This window comes from Orbicella franksi, chromosome 5 (genome assembly GCF_964199315.1).
Source record: "Orbicella franksi chromosome 5, jaOrbFran1.1, whole genome shotgun sequence".
In the NCBI taxonomy this organism is placed as follows: Eukaryota; Metazoa; Cnidaria; class Anthozoa; order Scleractinia; family Merulinidae; genus Orbicella; species Orbicella franksi.
In genome coordinates, this window is record NC_138149.1 from 9824901 (window position 1) to 9842400 (window position 17500).

General features: G+C 41.0%; 1 protein-coding gene across 2 annotated transcripts in view; it reads right to left on the reverse strand.

The window, feature by feature from the left end:
- Positions 1 to 17500, reverse strand: part of LOC145486574 (uncharacterized) — a 54194-nt gene that overhangs the window by 22728 nt on the left and 13966 nt on the right. For both annotated transcript variants that reach the window (XM_081465261.1, XM_081465260.1), the window contains exons 7-21: positions 17267 to 17500; positions 16072 to 16650; positions 15429 to 15683; positions 14310 to 14618; positions 13419 to 13786; positions 12648 to 12858; positions 11322 to 11876; positions 10054 to 10608; positions 9014 to 9583; positions 7577 to 8128; positions 5772 to 6338; positions 4398 to 4973; positions 3251 to 3814; positions 2104 to 2682; positions 500 to 1075 (exon numbers count right to left, since the gene is read on the reverse strand). The exon at positions 17267 to 17500 is cut by the window's right edge and continues 336 nt beyond it. In XM_081465261.1, coding sequence (XP_081321387.1) covers positions 500 to 1075; positions 2104 to 2682; positions 3251 to 3814; positions 4398 to 4973; positions 5772 to 6338; positions 7577 to 8128; positions 9014 to 9583; positions 10054 to 10608; positions 11322 to 11876; positions 12648 to 12858; positions 13419 to 13786; positions 14310 to 14618; positions 15429 to 15683; positions 16072 to 16650; positions 17267 to 17500 — 7050 coding nt within the window. The remainder of the gene's footprint in view (positions 1 to 499; positions 1076 to 2103; positions 2683 to 3250; positions 3815 to 4397; positions 4974 to 5771; positions 6339 to 7576; positions 8129 to 9013; positions 9584 to 10053; positions 10609 to 11321; positions 11877 to 12647; positions 12859 to 13418; positions 13787 to 14309; positions 14619 to 15428; positions 15684 to 16071; positions 16651 to 17266) is intronic.

Sequence of the window (17500 nt, forward strand, 5' to 3'; positions counted from 1 at the left end):
AACTCTGTTTATACCTTGATAGCATAGATAAAACTTTACCCTGTAGCTTAGCAAAAAGAATTGCTCCTCCGAGTTCTATGCTTTCACAGTTGACCTTCTATCTCTTGTTTTAGTGATCGTTTACATAAAGTTGACAAACTCCCTTCCTCACACCCTCCGCGCATTCATTTTCCTTCTTGAATAGAGGGTATTAATTACACCTTAAAACTAAAACACATTGCTGATCTCGGCAAATGGAAATAACGGAATGAGCCAATTGCATTTTGAAGTAAAAATGCAGCTTAGTGGTTTTACGAATGGGAAATACATAGGAAATCCGATTTGAGATAATAGGGAATTAAGTAAATAGGTTCTATAAATGACAGGGAAGGTATCACAGTAATATGAGATAACTAAAGCCATAAGCCAATGCAAAGTCAATAAAAATGGGTAATTGAATTTGGCAATCGATTAATATGTCCTTTACGCTATACTAAGCAGGTAAAACTAGCTTCCTCACCGGTTTTGTTCACAATATGCCTCGCAATTGGTCTCGTCTGTGGCGTAAGGTCATCAAACCTCGACACCTTTAACACGTCACTAGGCTCCTCAACAACAAGCCGTAGTTCTTGGTCATTCGGTTGCGAACCTATTGCAACGACATATATATTGGCGCTAAGCTCCTGAAGTGGTTTTACAGCTTGAGGCAATAAATTACTTGATTGGCTCTGACGCCCTGTTGTCAACAGAACAACAACCCTACGAACATTTGGTCGCGCGTCTTTCATTGCAACAGCGCCTTCTCGTAATCCTAAGTCCATTCTGCGTACGGAGCCAAGATATGGCAAGTCATCCACTGCTTTATCAAATATCGTGGAATTATAGTAAGCGTTGAATCTTATCTCGAGACTCGCTACTCCACTGTAGACGACCACAGATGCTCGAGTTTTCCCTGGGGAAAGGTTAAGGGTTTTGGCCAAAGACTTGATGAAAGCTTTCTCTTTGTTGTAGTTTTCTCGACTTACTTCAGAAGAAGAGTCCACAATAAACACAATGTCAGCTTCAAATTTCATTGGTTGTACTGGTTTGGGTAGAACTGCAAATAGTAAAGAATAACGTTATCCTACTCTTTTCATGGAATGCAAAACAATGGAACTTAACTTATGACAGCTATTTTTGCACAAAGCGACAAAACAAAAAAAAAGGTAATAACCCACAAGCACAATAAGATTACCAGCAAGAATGACAGGTCGACAACAACATCATAAACAACAACAACACCAACAAGATCATCAACAGTCAGAACAATGAATACATAAAGAATGAGGATGCGAATTAGCAGGGAAAAGAAACCAATAGTGACTGAGCTTGCACAGTTATTTTCTCGCGTTTCTCTTTTCAGTTGTATTTAAGCCACTGGGATACTTGCGTGTGCTATTTAACAAATTGACGAAACTTTTTCATGAGTCTGTCCTGTTATTGATCTTGAATTTCGTCAGACTACTTTGACAATGCTATCACGAAATTCATTGTCAATGAAAAACTGACGTCAATTTGTTTTTTTACAATAACAAAGAGACAAAAATTATAAATTCATGAGTCTGTTCGCTCAGTATTGACAATACAAATTGGCGAATGAGCACGGGAGAATTTCTGCAGCTATTGTAAAAAATTGGTCGGACGTTACTACTGTACTTTGACTCAGCTATTCGACACGTTTCTTGCTCGTTGCTCGGTAATCGCATACACGATTATAACGCTGCGATAAAAAGAACTTTCCTAGTAATAGTTTAAAGGAACAATTGAAAGGCGGTCTCAGTTGTAATGCGAAAGTCTCTTTTAAGAAATTTTCTTTTTTTGACATACACATCGGAATGTGAAACCACAGTTTAAAATGAACAACAACGGACACATTAAATTAAGAACTGCAACGATATGGGCTGTCTCGTGATCCCAAATCAACATATTGAGCGTGGTGTTCAAATAAGAAAGCAAAATAATTTCGTCTAATTTATCTGTGTGCTCTATGACACTTTCACAAAGGGACGCTTTTCGGAACAGGGGCACTAAATCAATTCATTGCGGTATCCTATGTGAAAATTCATCGAAAGCCATGTAACTCACCGACTCTGGTGTAAATCGTCTCTGTTATGGAATCACTGTTCAGCCTCAGATCTTTAAAGGTTGAGATTTTGAAAACATCTTGTGGATGATCAGCGACATGCCCTAATATTTCAACATTTGGCTCCCTTCCAACTGCAAGGACGTACACTCTTGCTCCCAGGCCGTGAATCCTCTCAGCGGCAGCTTTGATCGACTCTTTGTGAGGATCTTCTTCTTTGCCAGTTGCCGCAAGCAAAACGACAATCCTAGGAATCGACGGATTAGCGTCTCTCAGAACATCACTGGCATCAACAAGTGCTTTGTCAATTCGGGCTGTTCCGCCAACACTTGTTGCTGTATCCACTGTACTTTCGATGTAATTTACGGAGAGATAGCTATCAAAACGGAGTACTTTCTCTGAATTCGTTCCGTAGGTGATCAGCGCGGCTCTAGATTGCCCTCGTTTGACATTAAACGACGCCATCATTGACTTCACAAAGTCTTTTTGCGCCATAAAGTCATCTTCGGTCACACGGGAGGACGAATCCATGATGAAGAGGATATCAGATTTGAATTTCGGTGGTATTATAGATCGGAAAACTGAATAAAGAACCAAATTTTAAGTTAACTACGTTCAACAAAAAAGCAAAGCAAAGCAAAGCTTTATTCTATACTGAGCCATTTCATAAACTAAAGACTCCATAACGAGACCAATAGCTTTGCGTACACATTTTCTGATGGACTAGACCGTTAGTGAAATTGTGCAATTTTTTTTTACTTAAGTGATATTATTAAACCAATGGTGCAAAATAAACTCGTAACTGTAAGCGTAATAACAAGTCACAAGAGAATAGTCCGCAGGTCGGTCAAGATACGAGCATGATCTGATGGTGAATGATTGAAAAGAGCGCGCAAGCAAAACTTAATCGACGTTCACACCCCAACCTTGGATTGGTCGCGCAAACATAATGCTAACCACCTGATGCTGCAGAACATTATCTGGGAAAATGACTCGACAAGAAGGACATTATGTTCTCCTCGTAAAGTTTGGTTGACAAATAGGTTATCACTACTGGGCACAGTTGTTTAAAGTGTACATAAAAAGTTTTTGTTGTAATAGGAGTTTGGTGCACAAGGTCAAACATAATATAACAATGTAAGAACATACCGTTGATAATGTAATCAGCAACAGAGTTTACTTGAGAGGTGAGCTGGTCGAATCGGGGCACCAGAATAATATCCTGTTTCCTTTTGACTATTGGCGTCAACTCAGGTTCATTGATTTGAGAGCCAATGGCCACTACGAAAGTCTCGGCACCAATTGTTTTAAGAGGCCGAACAGCCTGTGCCAACGGTTTGCCTCCCCTGGATTGTCGACCAGCGGTTAAGAGCACTACAATTTTCTTCACCTCAGGACGGTTCTTGTCAAAAGCGACGGATGCCTTTTCCAATGCTCGGTCCATTCTTCGTAATCCTGAAATACGAGTAAGTCCATCCAAGCTACTCCCCAGGGACTCAGGTGTCTGCAATATTCCCAGTCTTATGAGTCTGGAATAGGAAGCATAAGTGACAATTCCTACCCGAGATCCTTTTGGACCGAGATTGAGAGCAGCTGACAGGTACTTGATAAACTCTTTTTCTTTGTTAAAGTTGTCTGCAGACACCCCAAAAGAGGAATCGATCAAAAAAATGATGTCAGCTGTAAAGTCGCGTGGTGGCTCTGGTTGTATTTCTGCAAAACAAATAAACAAAGCTTGTAACAGTGTACCATATCTGGAGGAAACATCGACTTCCAAGGTAGAGATATAGATTATTTTGGCCAAATGATTCAGCTGAGTAATAGAGAGTCTCTGCGCTTCACCACACAAACCCTTCTATTTTTCATAAAGCAAAGCGAACCTCCTTTTTTTTAACTTGGCTATGGTATATTATGTCAGAGCAATGTAATATCGACCAAGAAACAAGTTATCTTTAATTTCCCGTAACCTTCCCTTCTACATTTAAGAGTAGGTATTGGTGCCGAAATACATAGCAAAACCTCAAAGAAAAAAAGAAAAAAAAAATGCTGTGGAGTAGTCTGCGTTGAAGAAACATTTAATCTAAGGGAAGAGGCATTAATCTTGGTCACTCTGTTTCACAGAAACCCGTGTAAGCTCTAGCGGCATGAGCCTTTTACCCTGAACAAGAAATTGGGACGAAACTGGCACTTTTTATGATAGAGCTTCACCGCTACGTTAGCCCTTTTAGACCGTAGCTTGTGTCAAATTGGTTCGACAAAGCAAAGGAGTCAAAAACTATCGCTGATAAATTCTCACCTATTCTCTCTGCTATATGTTTGGTAATTGGCCTGGTGCGAGGCTCCAGTGATGCAAAGGAGGAAACAACTAAGAGATTAGAGTCCAAGCGATGAACAGGCCGTAATTCTAGCACGTCAGGCTCGGGACCAATAGCGACAACGTATGTTTGTGCTCGCATGGCATGTAATGGAGACGCGGCACTAGTTAAAGTATTACCAAAACCAGAATCTTGCTTTCCAGCTGTTAGCATGATAACGACTTTGGGACGATTTGAAGGAACGTTCTTCAACAGAGTCACGGCAGCGTCCAAGGCGCGGTCAATTCTTCTCGAGCCGCCAACAAGGGAGAGTTTGTCCACATCTTCTTTAAATGTCCGCATAGTGGAGTGGCCGCTAAATCCTATTGCCAGTCGTGCGTAAGAGCTGAAGAGGATTACGGCAACCCTGGACCTCGCAGTAGCTAAATTTAGAGAACGGGCAACGTTGTTCACAAAATCTTTTAATTTTCCAAAGTTTTCTCCCCCAACATTCCCAGAAGAATCCACCAAAAAGACAATATCGGCATCTACATCGTAGACTTTCTCAGGTTTTCGCTCTGTAAGAAAAACAGAAATAAGTAAGCCTACTTGACATTAACTGCTGCATTAAACAGCTCTGCGGGAAACAAACTAGCGTAAGACCAACTGGCGACTGTTAACTGGTTGTTTGAACAAGCAGAACCTACAGTCTACTAATTAAATAAAAAACACTGATGATTCACTGGGACGGTTAAGGTTCAGTCTTTAAAAATGAACTACCGAGAAACTTCATAACTAGGGTTCTTTAGAGGTTAACTATAATTCTAAAATTTTCAGTACGTAGAAATCGTGGCCTCCTGAACCAAAAAGCTGACGTCACATGTTAATTATCATTGGGCCATCCCCTTTTTTTTCCGTTTATTGTCGAATGCGTTTTCTGATTTTGGGTCGGTCGGTCGGAAAAGGAAAAAAAGACAACAAAAATAAAATTGGAAAAGGAGTCTGGAGCTAGGAGGCCCGGTAACTCAGCATAATATCCGTGGAGCCTGGAAACAACAAGGTGTGGTTACAAAGTCAACATCGACGTCGACGTCGTTGTTAAAATCAAACGAGAAGAGGGAAAAACTAAAAATCTGTAAGGCAAAAAATTGCTTATGTTTCAGATTAAAGTGACAATTGTTTGAAATAATGTGTCATTGCCTTCATTGCCTTCTGTGTAACTTTTTTTTTTGAAAACGCGAAAATCTGGGTCGGTCGGACGACGCTAAACAGAGAAAAAAAAGGGATGGCCTTATTTCTAAATTAAAACCAGTGAATAAATATTATTCAGCCTTAGGCCTACTGAGTTCACGATAACAACACGAAACAAAACTAACCTGCCCTCCTTATGATAGCTTTGGCTGTTGATTCAAACGTTTGTGCTAGTCCAGTGAATTCGGGGACTTTAAAAATGTCGCCTTGTTTCGTCACGATCATCTCAAGTTCCTTTAAGTCAACGTCTCCACCAATGGCAACAACATACGTATTACCCCCTACGTCACGGAGCGCCCCGGATGCATTTCTAAGTAAGTCTGCTTCACCAACACCATTCACTCCTGCCGTCAAGAAAACAGCAACTTTTGGAACCAAAAATCTGCTCCCTTCCAAGATCTCGGCAGCCTTGGTAACGGCAAGATCGATTCTCCTTCTTCCTCCGACGTATTCTGCTCCATCCAAACCTCTAAGAAGTTCACCTTGTGGACTAATCAAACTTGCTTGCTCCTTGGCTATGTAACCATACGTGACAACCGCTACTCTAGTTACGTTTTGATCAGCTTTCATGAATTGAACAACAGATTTAACGAAGTTCTTTTCCCTTTCAAAGTTGTCCAGAATAACGTCGGATGACGAGTCGATGAGGAAAACCACATCAGCAGGAAACGATTCTAGTATGTCCATCTCCGCTTCAAGGAAGAAAGAAAACAAATAAAAGTTAGTTAGCTTTGCAAGACCGACATCGGCTTGTATTCCTTTGACAAAACAAGTCGGTATGAAGTAAACTTTCTCCGCCTACTGTCTTATCGGGAAAGCAAGCATTTAGTACGAAACGACTAGGACTATCAATACTCCCCTGAATGACACGCTGAACTACTGGGCCGTGTTGTTCAAATCCCGACTAAGGTAACCCAGGATTAGAAAGAGAAGTTAATGCAGTCGAACCCCGCTATTTCGAACCCGCAGGGGAATCGAAAAATAGTTCAAAATAGCGAGAGTACGAAAAAACAATAGTAAAGGACTGAAGGGGGAATCCAAAGGAAACCGTTCTGAGTTCGCAATAACCGGGAATTCGAAATCCTGAGTTGTCGCCAACCGGCTTTCGAACAACCCGGCCCTGTTGGGTAAACCTGTATTAGTATAATTCTACTAGTATACTATTGCAAATACTGTAATCTGATTGGCTGGGCCACCACATCCTTTCAGAATTTTATATGCAATGGCTGGAAGTCGCCTACAAAATGGTGACATTTTCTCCTTTCCCAAAGTTGCAGAGAAGGATTTAAAACATTACTGAACAATTCGGTTTCCGAGAAAATTAAAATTAACGAAATTTATCCGTTAAACGACTTGTTGAATGAATTGATCTCAGTGCACTTACACAGCAGCAACTTTCAAATGAAAATTCAATCCGCGCATGAAAACCGCTAACTCGTGGAGTTTACTATAACTTAACATATTCTGTAGACAAATAGCAGGAAATCATTATAATTATGATGGCATCTCTGTTAGAATTCTACTAAAACAATTGCACTGTCCGCTCTCGATTTCTAGGAGGCGAAAGTAATCGCCATCTCTTAATCTGATAGTTTAAAATTAGTTTCCTCAGTAAAACACTAACTAGGTGATCCTGCAAACACATTTTCAAATTACAAAGTAGCTATTTTCCTTACCATTGATTTTGCTTCTTATTCAAGACTATTGAAGGACGGCACCTGGAACCTTAGGCTTTTGTACCAGCAAAAACACGAATCCTCCAAAAATAAAGAGGCTCTGAACCTCCTCTCGCATTCTTTTTAATGTAGCAAAAAGTTGCATTTTAACGTGCAATTCTATACCAACAATGGTGATCACCTGACTCGTTTTTGACTTAAAAGCCCTTAAAATGGACACTATTGCTTAGCTTTACCACAGAAAAAACCCCTACCTTTTGAAATATGCTCCGCAATGCGTAAAATCTGCGACCTCAAACTGTCGAAGGTAGGTACATAGATGACATCTTCGTCTCTTTCTACAACTGGTTTCAAATATTTCCCACTTGATTCTTTTCCTATGGCGACAACGAACCTTTCCACGTTCAACGTTTTCAGCTGTTGCACAGCGATTTCAAAGGGGTTTATCAATTCGGATGTATGCTCTCCAGACGTTAACAGGACAAGTATGTGACGGACATTGGGTCTGCTGCCTCTAAACATCTGAGTCGCGCTTGTTAAGGCTCTATCGATTCTCCTTCCACCTCTTAACTGTTGAAGACCATCAAGTACAGATTGGAGAGATTCTGGGTTGCTCACCACATCAAACCTGATAGCTTGTCTGGCGTAATCACTGTAAAGTATTACTGCTACACGCGTCTTACCAGAACCAAAGTTGAGGTTTTTCGCCAAGGAGGCCACGAAATCTTTTTCTTTCTTGTGGTCTGCTGAGCTGACACTACTGGAGGAGTCTATCAGGAATACTATATCGGCTGTGACGTCAGACCCTTGAGAAACAAAGATTTATTCAATAATGATTGCAGTGGTATACTCAGGGGCACACCACAAAAATATTCTAAGGTGACTGGACTTTCATTATGTTCAAAAGTGTTGACTATGCAAAGAAAAGTAAAAAGCAATCGTAGGGCATTCACAATATACCATGAGACAGACGAAAAATCTTTCCATCCTTTCGCTGAGTGCAGCTTGCATAGCATGGGCTAAAATGCAGTGGAGTATTTTCGCAAATTGACCTTGTGTGTTTTTATTTAAAACTAGCCCCTGTAGGTCCAACGTTCATTAAAGGCCCGACGTATTTGAAAATGATATTTTTCATCATTTTCATGAACTATTTTTGGTCATCAGTAAATCAATGTTCATGAATTAAAGCAAATATATCCTTAAACCCAAGAAAACAAGAAAATGATGTCACTGAATTCGTCTATAGTGAATAATGTACAAGTACAAAACAACGTCCTGGGGAATCTGTTGTCCAGAAGACTGTAAAGTACGACAGGCCAATTTTCTTTTTAGTTTGTTCTGTTATTTATGGGCTTCGGTTGGGTAATGTCGGGCTCAAAGCAGAATCGCTTCACTTCACGTTCGCCAGGGGCGTTTATTTTGAACTTCATTTTCTAGCTCCGGTAATTATTTGAACTCGGCGAGGAAAAAAAATTCAGCATAAGTATTAAATATCGATATTGGCTGTCGATTGATATGATTTCGTATGCTATCGGCAATATTGCATGAAAAAAAAAAAAAAAAAAAAAAAAAAAATGGAGAAAAGTTACAAGTCTGCTAATTGCCACAGACAGAAATAAGCCTAAATTGTATAGATCAAGACACAGAACAGACAAAATCGCTTTTATCTTTATCATTTTACTGACACTCACCTAGATTTTTGGCAATATCCTTGCTAATATCTCTACTTTGTTGTTGTAGATCACCAAACGCTGTGACTGAGATAATGTTGTCAGGTTTCTCCACTATCACGCGAAGCTCCCTAAGATTTGGTCTTTGCCCGATGGCAACTAAATACGTCATGGCACCGGTTTCAGTTACAGCTCTGGCAGCTGCATCCAGCGTTGGCGCTCCGATATCTTGTCTCCCGGAAGTTAAGAAGAATACAAGTTTTGGAACAAGTGGCCTGGCTTGTTTCAAAACCTCCACGGTTTCAAATAGAGCCCGGTCCATCCGTCTCGTTCTACGTAGGTGAATGAGGTTGTCTACAGCGTCGTTAAGTCGATCCGTGGTTTGGTAATCAGCAAACTTAATAGGTGTGGTGGCATAGTCACTGTAAATAATAACAGCAACTCGGGATTTCTTCGGAGCCAGGTTCAGGGCTCGGGCAACTGACTTGACAAACTGTTTCTCGCTGGTATAGCCCTGTGATGACACTTCATTCGAAGAATCCACTACAAACACTATATCTGCTGTAACGTTGAATACTGGCGAGTTGTCCCCTACGAAAGAAAAGGTCTAAATAAATGATCATCCTAGGCTCCAGCCATAACAGAAAGCCACACTATAAAATAAACTCAAATTGGTATGGCTATTGTTAGCGTCTCAGTATAAGAGAACTGCTCTGGTAACACGAGCAGGACGCTAATGTTTGCACAATTATGTAGATTAATTCAAAACTTTGATACGTGGTTCAGTCACAGTCGACGAATAAAAGGAAATCGCTCGTTCACTGTGATATTCGCTTTGTCCTCTTGTTCCACGGGTATCGACGTTTTGCACAGTATTCTGTAAATTCAACTATTGCCAAGGGCCATGTCATGTAATGTCCTTTTCCTTTTTATTTCCATTTTCCTGTTCTTTCAGTGGAGGGAATAGATCAATTAAATGACATGTTGAATACCTCGGGAAAGCCGATTCAAAATGGTATTGAAAAGCCACACAGTATCTTTTGTTCTTACCACAACCTCACCTGTCCTCTTTATAATCTCACTGACCAAATATTCAGTGCTCCAGGTTAGCTCCTTCGGCGTTGAAATCGTAAACAAGTCACGTGGTTCGTCGATGATGGGAGTCAACTCTTCCTCATCGGCATTCGGCCCTATAGCGATGACGTATCGATTGGTCCCAAGATCTCTAAGTGCTTGAGAGGATGCCGTGAGATACAGTTCACTACCAGCAGTCAGCAAGATGACCACCCTCGGCACAGATGAGCGAGCTTTATCGAGAACGGAGGCAGTAAATTCTAAAACCTTGGCAATGTTACGCCGGCCAATAACTTTTCGTGCATTGTCTACTGCGCTTGTAATTGCCGCTACGTCTTGGGATGAAGAGAATCGAACTACTTCGACAGGAACGTTACCGAAGCCAATTACAGCAACTCGAGACTTCTCACGCGATAAGGTCAGGGACCGCACCATGGATTTTACGAAGTTCTTCTCTCGATCGAGTGTATTTTGATCAACATCAAACGAAGAGTCCATCAAGAATATTACGTCTGCCGCGAAGTTAGCGAAAGTTTTCGGTGCTGAGAAAAGAAAAAAAAACGTTAAAATTAATTCCATATACCAGTTCAACACGTTTCATGGCTTAAGTAGATGAGATGACAGATGCGGACGCCAGAAGCTCGTTTAAACGCTTCATCCTCAACTTAATGTCAACATGTACTGAATCAAATTGTTCACCCATTTATCCCTAACTATTATGCTGGGACACTATGGTCAATTTGCATATTGGGAAGTCTGCAGCCTAAATAATAAAACTTGGGTCACTCTTACGTTCGCGCGGGTCATTGAGTTTTCGGGGTTGTTTCGTGCGCGTTTGGCTTTGGAGTTTGAGTTGAGGCCAAAAGCTGGCTAAGAAAATCACTCAATAAAGGCAAACTAATTCACTAACCTAAACTTTCATGTAGCGAAAAAAGAAATTTCACTTAAACTTTATTATGAGACCAGTTCAAGGACTGCGTCTAACCTCTGGATAAAACCATAGAATCTGTCGCAATACATGTAAGTGGCTTTTAATGAGCATTCATGCATTCATTATACCACACCGCATCTATAATCTCACTGTCGAGTGACACATTTTCTGTTAAACAAAAGCGAATTGTAGAACTATGAAACTTCAAAAATAAGAGGTAGAAAAGAGTTCCAACTACTAGTGCTGTGACATAAATTGGAGTTCCCTTTCACTTTGCTTTTGAAGATGAACTGTTTCATTTTTTACGAGCGACGGTGTACTTACATGGTCTTTGCTTAACGCTCGTCGTTACTTTTTCAGCGTCTCTCCCCAAGTTAGTAAATGACGACACGTTGAAAACATCTCGTGGTTTCGCCACAACTGCAGTAAGTTCTTCAAAGTAAGGATTACTACCAATTGCAACGATGTAAAAGTCAGCTTTTTCGTTGAATATGCGTTTTGCTGCGTCGTACAAATTTCTTGAAGAGGGATCACCTCTTCCGGATGTAAACAATATGACATTTCGGCGCACAGAAGATCTGGCCTCTGCCAACACTCTTCCGGCACTTTCCAGGGCTAGGTCTATCCGCCGGCGCCCTCCAATCCGAGGTGCCCGATCGATGTCATTTTCAAGAGAATTAAAAGATTGATAGCCGTCGAACCTGACCACAAGGGTTGGAATGTTACCGTATGTTATAACAGATGCTCTGGATCGGCCCGAGGGAACTTTCATGGAATGCGCCATAGACTTGACCACTTCCTTTTGATCTCTGTAGTTGTTCTGAGTGACCTCCGACGACGAATCCATGACGAATACAACATCCGTTTCAGTTAGACCATCTAAAAGGAGAATATCAAGGGATAAAAAAGTCCATGCCAAACAATTGGAACCCAAGGAACATTACAGTAGTTCTCGAACAATACATTCAGTGAAACTATATTCTTTGTCACACCTCTTCCACAGGAGACAATGCAATGCAGTGCATTCCAGTGCAATGCAATGCAATGCAATGCAATGGAAAGTGTTCACTCACGTGTCTAGCAGCTATGCAAATTTATTTTAACAGATTAAAGTGTTTACATAAGAAAAGAGTTGAAGTCCCACAGGATTGGTTTTGTACACCAACATGGCCGCCATGACGTCATGTGCATACGCTCCATACGATACAATAGAAGTTAAATGTGACTTAGATTTCCAGTTTTGACATCACACGACAAAATGACACACCAGTTAATTTGAAGGTATTCCACATGAATTAAAAGTAAATATTATAATATATGATTAAACATAACTTCAGTAATGCTGTCGAAGGCGATATATTGGACTGACTAAAACACGAGAACAGCAAAAAAGGTAGATAGCTCATCCACACTTCTATTTCGATTGCATTCCGTCTATTTGGAACCCGTCTCTAGATATTGAGCTTAATAGTGAGTGACGTCAGTGAGTCGTATAGGTCACGAGAATGGAGAAAATTATACAGGCATCAACTGGGGATAGTATGTTCTTGATGAAACAAGCATTTTCATAACTAGTATTTTTAAATATTTCTTAAATGAATATTGCCAATCACTTGGGAGAATGAATTTTTCTGGCTTTGAGAAACTTACCGACGGTCCTTTGGACGATTTCATAAGTCAGTTGAGGCTTGATTGATGTTAGGCTCTTAAATGATTCTACCAAGAAGACATTTTGTCTTCTTTGAACAACTTGTCTCAGCTCCTGACTGGAAACATTTTTCCCTATTCCCAGCACAAATGTATCTGCTCCGATACTTCGAAGTGTTCTGCCAATCAAGTACAGCGGCTGCACTCCGGTTTCCTGTGATAAAATTAATTTATAATGACTTTTAAAGTGCCTATAAAATGCAATATTTTTTTTTAAGAAATAAAGACATCTGAGTGCCGAAAAAACATTATCATCAATACTACAAATTTTTTTAGGCAGCTTTTTCGTTTAGTTTTATAGGCCACAAACCAAATGATCTAAAAATTCTCAGCGCCGACTCTAATTTTTGTAGCATGAAGCGGCTAGGAGTAATGCCACTCCGACGCGGTACTGAGAGCAAAATGTCTTGCCTAAGAACACAACACATTGTCTGACTGTGCGAGAACCCCACCCGAACGTCCAACCATTAGAACACTGCGCCTTCCGTCAAAAAAATCAGACGTAAACAACATTACCTTATGCACATGGAATATATAGAATATTTTTTAAAAATTCTTATCACTGAATTAAAAGAGGTTGTTCTCTCGGTATAAAGAATCGTAATCCTTTGCCAATGACGCCCTTTTCCCTGTTAAACACTTGTGGATTTCTCACTACGTTTACTACCGAGCTTTCCACAGAAATACGTTTTAATTCTTTTAGCAGTTTCTTACCTCGATCTGTCGACCTGCTGTAATGAGGAGTACAATTTTAGGCACGGACTGTCCAGAGGCGTTCATGAGCTGCGCTCCTTCTTCAAGGGCGCGGTCAATTCGTCTTCCTCCTCCCACCGGTAGCACCGAGTCAATCTTTTTCTGCAGTGCATCACTACTCAGATCGTTCTGAAGCACGTATATCACTTGTGGGCTATTGCCATATGTTATGAATGCCGTGCGAGATTTATTTGGAAGAGAATTAAAAGTCTGGATCAGCGCCTTCACAAGGGCTTTCTCCATTTCAAAGTCGTTGGGTGAAATGTCGGAAGACGAATCCACCAGGAAGAGAACATCAGCTTCTGGAAATTCATCTGGTAATTCTGGATCTATGAAAACAGATCACGAAAACCTTAGTCAACGCAAGGGAAGCCACAATGACAGCAGCAAGTAGTTCATGGTGTAAAGCACCAAAACACCTTTCAAGGTAAACCAGTTTCCTGGCACGGGAAACTGGTGTAAGTTCGTCAAAGGAAGTGCTTCGTATTTTAATTTCCCAAGAAGTGTATGGTGAACTGCAACTAGACCAGATGGCCTAATGTGCGGAGTGAGCATTCTAGGTTCGATTTCTGACAGGGGTCGGTGTGTTGTGTTCGTGGGCAAGACACTTTTCTAACACAGTTCCTGTCTCCATGTCGAAGACAGGTGTCGGCCTAACTGGCCTGTAAGTTCGAATGCACACTTACACTTACACTTGGTTTGACAACGTTTCACATCCTCTCATTGCAACTGCATACATAAGACCGTAAACTGCAATCTTGACTTGGAGAAGTGTTTACTGACATACTTGATGTACAAGAAAATTTAAGATTAAATTTATGTATTAACTCGAAAAAGCTGTGACTCTCTCACCTGATTGGTTGCCAAGTGTTTGAGCAACTTGCAATGCTCTTCCAGGAAGATCATCAAACGAGGAGATCTTAATTACAAACCTCTCGTCTTTTACGATTGGTAAAAGCTCATTTACATCCGGTCTGTCGCCTATGGCTACAACGTACGTCTTAGCCCCATGTTCTTGCAGCGGTTTTACAACTAATTCCAAGGGTTGTTCAGAACCCCTTCGACCTGCTGTGAGCAGTACCACGATTTTTGGGAACAGATCCCTAGTATTTGCAATCAACTGCGAAGCGTAGTTAAGGACCTTGTCGATACGTCTTGAGCCTACAACGAGCGCAGTGAGAAACTTTAAAATTTAAACTACGGTTGGGCAAAACGTTACAAAGCTATAAACAGTTCATAGATCCACGAAAAACACAAACTTTTGCGAGTCTCTGCCACTTCCCATTTCTTCTTAGATTACAGTCAGGCCATTCTTTTTGTCTCTGTTTTTCACCCTCTTTTGTAAGACCAAAACATAATTTGACTGGCAGTCTGTACTTGTACTTAATACTTTGTCGACTTCTTTCTTTAATTTTGCTTAATTTTGTTCGTGGTTGTTTGTTTGTTATTTATTTTTAAAGTAAGTTGTGTCAGATAAGGGTTTTTTTAGTTTGTAGTTCCTTGCTCAAAACCCTGCAAATAAATTTTAAAAATACCCCCCAAATCCCCGAGCTTCTTACGAACCAACTAGAGATCCAGGTTTAACGCGTTTTTAAGTTTTCAGGAATTCGGACGTGGTTATTTCGCTATCCACTAGAATAACAAAACACAAGAGCGTGCTTTTTTTAATAGACTACGAGTAGTCCCACTTTCGCTTAGTCCGTCGTACGTGACGCGAAAGAAAACCGCGAGAAAAAAATGACCGCGCGAGCTCCTCGGGGTGAGAAGTACGCGTCTTGCCCCCAGGATTTCATGCGGCCATTTTTTCCTCGCGCTTTATTTACGATCTCGCTTGACGGACTAAGCAAAAGAGGGACTTCTCCTAGTCTAGCTTTTTAGACGTACCATCATTTTCTACGAATCACAAAAAGCGTGGAAGAGCAGCTTTGGGTACGCTATATGTATTTCAAGAAACAACTAAAATTATCTTACCGCTAATGTACGGAGCTCTCTGCACAGCATTCTTGAAAGGTGTAAGTGTCTCATAGCTGTCATAGTTAGCGACGAGTGTTGCAGTGTAACCATAGGTCAGGAGGGCAGCCCGCGTGCCGCCTGGAGACAGCCTTAAGAAACTCGCTAGGGACTCAACAAAATCTTTCTCTTTTGCGTAGTCTCCACGATAGACTTCAGCGGAAGAGTCCATGATAAACAGGACATCACCTTGGAAACCACATGGTCCTGTCGGATCTAATGAGGCAAATGAAAGAGCAAAATGAGTTAACTTTGTGTTATTCGCTTTTTGTGAAACATTTACAGCTGTAAAAGAAAATCGTAGAGAAGCCATAGAAACAAACATAAAAACAAAAAACAACAACAACAACAACAAAATACGTGTAACTGTCACGCTTCGCACAAGTTCGAAACACTATGTGTAGCCCTAATGGAAATGACCAAGAACGTCAAAAAAATTCGTATCCAAAACTTTTAAATTGGGTGAGCATTGAAATATTATCCTGGGCTGACAGGAATTTTGGTTATGAACTTGCTAAGTTAGAAATAGACACAATGACTAAGCAGATGTTATGGCCAAAGTTTTGTTAGTAACTACTTTCCACGGCCTGTTGTTAAACTTGACCTGATCGTTCTGTAATTGCTTTGGACACTGGCTGAGCCTGCTGTGCCAGACTTCCAAATGTAGGAACTGTAAAGATGTCCTCAGAACGCTGAACCGCTGGAAGTAACTCTTCCTTGTCGTAATCTTTCCCAATGGCGACGGCAAACACCTTGATACACGAAGCACGAAACGTCTTAAAGGATTCCTTCAGGAATGGCACGTCTTGGGGTTCAGACTGCTTTCCGCTCGTCAGCATAATAACAATCTTCTGAACCTCGGGTCTTACTAGTCTTAACAACGTTTCTGCCCTGTCAACGGCATAACGCAGCCTTCGAGGACCCCCAATGTATAGGGCGTCATCAACGGCTCGTTCAAATGCAGGCAAATTGTCGTGGATGTCAGAGGGACGTGGTTGTGAGGAGGTGAAACCATATGTTATTATGGCCGCTTGAGAATTTCCCTCGCCGAGATTGAATGAGCCCGTCATGGATTTTACAAACTCTTTTTGGCTCCTGAATCCTAAGCTTCCGACGAATGACGACGTGTCCACGAGAAAGACTATAGCAGCTCGGAGGGTTTTGATTATGCCAGTAGTCCTGTCTAAGGAAAAGTCGCGAAATAGCAGTTAGTACCAATGTAGTGGAATAAGGCTTAGTTGCTTATAAGACTTGCTACTTAAGACATTTAATTTCAAACCATAAGAAAATAATGCAAAATAAGTAGTATCCAACTTAATCAGATCATTCTGAAATGGAAAGCGATATAACTCGACCAGGTACGTATTACTTGCCGTTTTGTGCCCTTGATATCAAGTTTCTTGCGCGTTCAATGATTAAAAGCTGCGGTCATAGAGAGCAAACACCATGAAAATGGCATAACATATAAGGCGTGGTTTTTCGCAACCCAGTTTCACTCCACCTTTCAAGGTGGAGATATTTTCCACGGTCTACATTATTGTGGGCTATAACGTTTTTGAAAACAAGCGTAGTCATTTTGGTTTAAAATTTTTCAAGAACACGGAAAATTACGCAACGTAGTAAAAAGATCAGTTCTATCAAAAATATATCATTAATCTCAGCTTTAGTAAACCTGTCGGCACTCGGTATGTTATGCTAATTACCCGAGCCCTTTTTCGCTCATCTTGGAGCTGAGCACCTCGGAAATATCGTGGTACTCACGGAAAGTATTAAGCTAACGTGGTCATCCAAGTACTTACTCGACGTATCGACGATAATTTCCCCAACTGTGGTCCATCGAGTTCTCAAATCATCAAACGAAGCCATCCTGAAAATATGCGATGATTCTTGTACCACAGGACGAAGCTCGGAGATGTCAGGCTTTAGACTTATCGCCACGACATAGCTGTAAACTCCACCTTTCAGAAGCGGGATTGCTGCCTCACCGGGAGACTTACTCCCAAATACCGAGGCTTGCTTTCCGGAGGTCAACA